The following is a 6660-nucleotide window of genomic DNA, read 5'->3' as shown; positions in this document are numbered from 1 at the left end:
TCCCCGGATCGAAAAAAGGGCGAGGCACGAAGCCATAAAGGCCCCGCTCTGTCCCTTAGCGCAAAATACCCCAGACCCCCCACAAGCAAAGCCTCTCCGTGCCCCCCCGTCCCCCCTCCCAGAAACCGACCCGGGACCCGGCGGCCACCGCCATTTTGTGCCTCAGCGCGAACGTGCACCAACGAGGACAAGATGGCGGCCGTTTTAGGCGGCGGCCATTTTGTTTATCGGCAGCCTGTCGTCCCCCCTCCCCCCCCCAATAGCCCGCTGCGCTCTCCATCCCCAACACCGGGCCTGAAGCGTTCCCGCCCGCGGGGAGAACCGGCTCTGCCACCGGCACCATCCACACACACACCCCCACTCATCCCCTCAAACGACGACGGTTCCCCTCACCTTCCCTAGAGCCTCGTCAGCGTCCCCAAGACCCGGCGGCGGCGAGGGCTGGGGAGAGGCGAGAGAAGGGAGGGGGAAGAGGGAGCCGGGGATCGGGGCTGGGGTAGGGAGGGGGGGAAAGCGAGCCTGTCAGGACGAGTCTCCGGATCACCACGGGAGCCGCCGACCGCTTCCCTCCGTCACCTCCATAGGAATCGGACCACCTCGCCGCCGCTTCCAATGTGTACTGAGACAGCCCCACTAACTTTATTACACAGTGCGCAACCAAACCCGCCTCGATATGCCGGCTACCAATCACCGACAGGGAGTCTGCCGGAGCGACCAATCACAATGGGGGAAGGGGGTGGGAACGGCGCGGAGGAGGGGGAGGAGGCAAGGTTGGTTGATGGGAAGCACCGCCGCAGTGCAGCACCCTATTCACAAAGACGGGCACCCCTTTGGGTTCGCGTAGGAACGAATCTTGTCTGGGAGGGTAGACTGCGCAAATGGCGCAGTAGGTCAATTGGGGCAGGCTGGATGAATCCTTTCTTCCCCTTCCCCATCATTGTGTAGTCCGGTAACGCACACGCTGGAAGATTGTTCCCCGTGAATTACAATGGCATCTGTTTCTCTCACGCTAAAAAGATTTACTTCTCGCCGGTACCCCTGAATGCCTGTCTTGCAGTCCACCCTGCTTCCAATGCTACATCGGTAACCCTGAACCTGCTTTGTGGGAAAACTTCCGTAGCTTGCTTGATTTTGTTTTAATGCAGGGCTAAAACTGCTAAGTTGGGAAAAATCAGTCATCATGAATCGACTATATGCCTGATTTAGTCATGAATCCTGAAAAGTCACAGATGTAGGATGTTTTAAAAGATGGACTTAAAAAAAAAAGTGAATACAACTCTCAGATTTTAAAAAGCCATCTTTCCTGTTTCACATCCTCCTCCTCCTCAGTGACTATCGTAATACAGGGCTAGAGCAACTCTCCTAGCTCTTGGGCATTATGACTAGACATGTAACATGGCTCCTGATCACTATACTAATGAATGATTCCCCCCCAGTAATTTCAGTGAGACTACATGTCCTTATACACAAAACCTCTAAAAAAAACTATGCCTGTATCCACCCACCTCCTTCATGGTATAAGCATTTCAAAAGAAATATAACCTCTGGTTTCAGATGTTAGGAATGAATAATATTTCAGATAGCTAAAAAAAAATCTGTGCACTACAAAGTATGCTTTTGTTATTATATTAATGCATATTTCACAATATTAACAGTTTTGACAGAAAACTGAGATTATTTGACCAAAAGGAGAACAGTTCCCATTCGAGGTTACCTTTAATTATAGCATTGTTCTCCTAATCCAGCACATTGCTATGTCAATGCTAACCACAGTTACACAATATCTACTTTGATCCAACCACACTTGTGCAATAGGGAGTGACTTCATAGATCATGTGATTCAGTGGAAATGAATTTTAAAATGTTTATAACAATCAGTTTATTGCAGTTGCAAAACATACGGATTTAATATCCTAGCCCTGTGCGGAAAAGTGTTTTCGAGAAAACTCTTTTCCAGGTGTTAGTTTCTAAAGAGAGTAAACATACTGTTAAGGGCCGAGCAGCCTTAAACTATGACACGTCTCTCTAGGTTTTGTGCATCATAATAGCTAAACACTCTCTTGATGGCTAAAAGACACTTTCTTAAGTGAGCATTGATGGTCTCTGATGGCTGGTGTCTCCTAGCTATGGGGCATAGCCTGTTTGCTACAGAGGGAGATAATTTGCATTAGGAATGCAGCCAACTGAGGAGACGATTGTCTGCATTTTTGCAGCCAGCTGGCAAGGAGGAGCCATAGAGTTCCAGAGGTATGTTGATCGCTTCTGGGAAAACTGATGCTTCCTTAGAAGGCTAACATGGTCTGATTGCATGCTCCCTTATGCTCAATTTGTATAGGTACAACTGTGCAGACATATAACACATTTAGAGTCCAGTGGCGCCTTTAAGACCAACAAGGTTTTTTATTCAAAGTGTGAGATTTTGTGTGCACGAATACTTTTTTCCAATTGGACAATACATGTATTTGAAAAAGTGTGCGTACGCACAGAAGCTCATACTTTGAATAAAATTTTGTTGCCTTCTACTGCTTCAGACCAACATGGTTGGCCATCTGGAGCTATATCACCAGCTTTCAGTTCTATCTAGGGTTGCCAGCTCCAGGTAGTGGCTGGAGATCTGCTAGTAGTACAGCTGATCTACAGTGACATAGATCAGTTCACTGGAGAAAATGGCCTCTTTGGGAGGTGGACTCTGGCATTATACCACATTGAAGTCCCTCCCCTCCCTAAGCCCTGCCCTCCTCAGGCTCTACCTATAGGGTTGCCAAGTTGAAACCAAACCTGGGAGCTGGCAACACTAAGGGGGCGGAGGCAGATTTCTGAAGAACTTTAATGCTTCAACAGAAAGCTGCTTCCTTGCAGTTTTCAGAATTCCTCACAAGACAGCTTCATGTGTACACGAGGATTTTTCTTTAAAGTTAGATGAAGCTTTGGCATAATTCATTTGTCACCTCTGGTGACGCAGCCATGCTGCACTTCAGGGGGCGGAGTTCCCCCCGGGGCCCGATTCCGCGGCAGCGGAAATCGGACCTCCAAAGCGGGGGTTTACCCGCCCCCACTTGGCAGCCCTATCTACCTACCCCCAAAATCTCCAGGTATTTCCCTACCTGGAGCTGGCCATCCTAGTTCTATCCCATTTACAGAGAATGGAAAGTACGCTACAGAAACTTCCCACCTTTTGAAGGAGATCTAGCGTTCAAAACAGAAACGTGCTGCAGGCAGGGAGTTGACTGGAATGGGTTGTAGGGACCATATCACTCCAGTCTTAGCCTACCTACACTGGCTTCTAGTTTGTTTCCAGCCACAATTCAAGGTGCTGTTCTTGACCTTTGAAGCCCTATATGGTTTGGGGCCAACATACCTGAAGGACTGCCTTTTCCCTTAGAGAGCCAGTTTGGTGTAGTGGTTAAGTGCGCAGACTTTAATCTGGGAGAACCGGGTTTGATTCCCCACTCCTCCACTTGCACCTGGCTGGATGACCTTGGGCAAGCCATAACTCTGGCACAGCTGTTCTTGAAAAAGAGCAGTTTCTGTCACGAGTTCTCTCAGCCCCACCTACCTCACAGGGTGTCTGTTGTGGGGAGGGGAAGGGAAAGGAGTTTGTAAGCTGCTCTGAGACACCTTTGGGTAGTAAAGGGTGGGGTATAAATCCAATATCCTCATCTTATTATTATTATAAATCTCCCCAACAGTTATGGTCATACTTGAAGGCCTTGCTTCAGGAGCACCCTCTTTCTGAGATTAAGTGGGTGGCAACCCAAGAGAGGGCTTTCTTGGTCATGGCACCAAAGCTATGGAACTCTCTCTCCAGGGATTTTTGTCTGTCATCTTCTGCCAGTAGTAGGGTTGCCATCCCCCAGGTCCCGGCAGGGGTTACCCTGGTTTTGGGGGCCAATCTGCCAGCAGCCAGCTGCCCGGTGGGGGAAGCCCTACCCCGCCAGAAGAACTTGGCAGTCCTATCATTTTCTTTCAGTGACACCTCTTTCCCAACCAAATGTTTTATGTTTTGTATGTATTTTAATTGTTTTATAAATATTTTTTAACTTAACTCTTTTAAAAGTTGCAAGGTCTCAGATTCCAGCCATTATAGAGTTAACTTGTTTACCTTCTCTACTATTGTTTAGACTGACCTGGAAGGGAAACCTGGGTGACAGCCAATGCAAGAAAAGCCCACAAATGTTAATGGTATTGATTGGTTACTGGTTTCAGGTGACTTCCTTTGTAGGGGTCAAGAAGAAGCAGATTCTCCATTGGGAGTACTTGTTGTAACCATGCTTTTGTAGAAGTAGGATGAGACCAGTGTTCCCTCTAAACTGAGTTAGTGTGAGCTAGCTCACAGTTTTTTAGCCTCTGGCTCACACATTTTTGTCTTAGCTCAGGAAAGATGGCTCGAGAGCAAACTAATCTATGCAATCACTCGCTCACAACTTTAATGCCAGGAGCTCGCAAAGTAGAATTTTTGCTCACAAGACTCCACAGCTTAGAGGGAGCATTGGATGAGACAATGTAGCTCTAAGATATGTTTGTTATTTTCTAGGTTTCCTGTGTACCTTTTACCCTTAGAAATAAAGCTTTTAAAACAGAAAGAAATGTCTCCTCTCCAGTGAAGCAAAGATCCATTGCAAACTCTGAGTATTTAAGTATTTTGACTATTTTTACCAACATTAATGAGCTATGTTTGGGAGCAGGGGTCATTGGAATGGCTTTATAATGTAATTTTATAATTTTATGTTTTTAATTGTTAGCAGTCTTGGTAGCCCTTGTAAGGGCAGAAAGGCAGGATATAAATTTAAGAGAAAAAAAATGTAGCTAGGAAGCCATGGTTTCCACTTTGCAAGACCTAATGTTCATGATGCAACTTTTGGTGGTTCTTAATTCAATTTTTTTTTAACCAGAACAATTTATTTGTTTTCAATCACAAAGAGTAACAACAAACAGTGACAGTTACAGTAATCCACATATCCTACCTAAACTTTCAAATATACCTGTAAATAAAGGTTTCACAGAACAAGGCCATAAAGGTCGTAGTTACATTAACCCAATAATAACAATTTATACTTTGCGTTATAAATAGTTTTCCAATCAAAATCGTCAAAAGTGAGTTTTTCAATAATGGGATACCATTTCCCAACAGGACTAAGTATTTCACATTCATTTTGGTCTGTGGTGTTATAAATAGAAATGGTATCATACAAAAAACAAACTTTATAAAGCCACACATTTACAGACGGAGGATCTTTATCCTTCCATTTCATCGCTATAGTGTTCTTCGCAGCTGCTAACAAGATATTTATTAATCGTTTTTGATCATCTGAAAAACTACCTTCCGGCCATAGGTGTAGCAACATAAGCTTCGGGTCCAGAGGAATGTCGCAACCTGTGAGAGTAAGTATTTTAGATTTCACGTCCATCCAAAATTTAAGAATGTGCCTGCATGACCACCATGTGTGATAAAATGTAGCTCTCTCACCACAAAGTTTCCAACACGCTGGTGAAATAGGTCATTAATTCATAGGGTTCCCATAACTCAGAAGTGACTTGACAGCACATAACACACCCATCCATTTGCCTAGCCATTCCTCCTTCACGTAGTCACCAACTAGAGGAGAAGGTCGTGCAGGATCCTGGAGGATGAATGCAATTGTCACAGTGTCAGTAAACATGGAGGGCACAGCACCTCCAGCACGGAGAGAGTCATCCATCGACTTACACTATGAAATCCACCTTGAGTCTTCATGAAAAAGGCGGGCTATAAATATACCAATTTTAAAAAATACATTTTATTGATTGTGCCCTAATATCATCCGGTGTGCTACCACTTCACTAGCATTGTAGCTTTCTGGATGACCCATCGTTGATGGGCGGAAGCCTGTATTGCTTTTTTCTTTACAGCTTCAGTTTATGAGCTTCTCTTACAACAGTTACCCCTGTAGTTGAAACATAATCAGTTATACACCGGAGGAATCAAAGGCTGTTATCTGGCTACACATTTGAGGATTTTAAAATTTCAGTTCAATTTAAAAAAATTAAGAGTAGGGTACAGAGAGCTGCGGTGGCTCAAGTGGTTAAGACGCTGAAATGCAGGCTGTGGAAGGTCAGTAGTTCAGCAGTTCGAGACCCGGGTGCCGCATGATGGAGTGAGCTCCCGTCTCTAGTTCTAGCTCCTGCCAACCTAGCAGTTCGAAAGCAAGAAATTTCAAGTAGATAAATAGGTACCACTTCAGTGGGAAGGTAACAGCGTTCTGTGCGCCTTGGTGTTTAGTCATGCTGGCCACATGACCACAGAAACGTCTTCAGACAGCGCTTGCTCTTCGGCTTTGAAACGGAGATGAGCACCACAACCCTAGAGTTGGATTCGACTGGCTTTCGAGCACGGGAACCTTTACCTTTACCGACAGAGTGTTACCCTGTACCACAGGCAGGGAGATCTTGTAGCAAGCTTGGACTGAAACGGATTGGTTTGTGGGTGTTTCCATGTGCATCATACCAAAAAGATTGGCCGTCACTGTTTCAAGGAAGTCATGAGACACTTATGAAAATTATACAAGGTCCTATGGGGGGGATTGTGCAGTTTCTGGGATTTCTGTCTATTGCTGTACCAGTACTTTGATGTTAGATGGCTGGAACTGATTTAAGACTACTGTAAGGCATAATCCAGTTTTA

General features: G+C 45.4%; 1 protein-coding gene across 1 annotated transcript in view; it reads right to left on the bottom strand.

The window, feature by feature from the left end:
- Positions 1–5699, bottom strand: part of EIF4G2 (eukaryotic translation initiation factor 4 gamma, 2) — a 20960-nt gene extending 15261 nt beyond the window's left edge. The window contains exons 1-2 of the mRNA XM_015406961.1: positions 5555–5699; positions 5056–5158 (exon numbers count right to left, since the gene is read on the bottom strand). Coding sequence (XP_015262447.1) covers positions 5056–5158; positions 5555–5699 — 248 coding nt within the window. The remainder of the gene's footprint in view (positions 1–5055; positions 5159–5554) is intronic.
- Positions 5700–6660: the final 961 nt, after the last annotated feature.

Source organism: Gekko japonicus, unplaced genomic scaffold (genome assembly GCF_001447785.1).
Source record: "Gekko japonicus isolate JY-2015 unplaced genomic scaffold, Gekko_japonicus_V1.1 scaffold1489, whole genome shotgun sequence".
NCBI lineage: Eukaryota > Metazoa > Chordata > Lepidosauria > Squamata > Gekkonidae > Gekko > Gekko japonicus.
The sequence above is the reverse complement of the archived record's forward strand: the minus strand, read 5'-3'. Positions and strand labels throughout refer to the sequence as shown.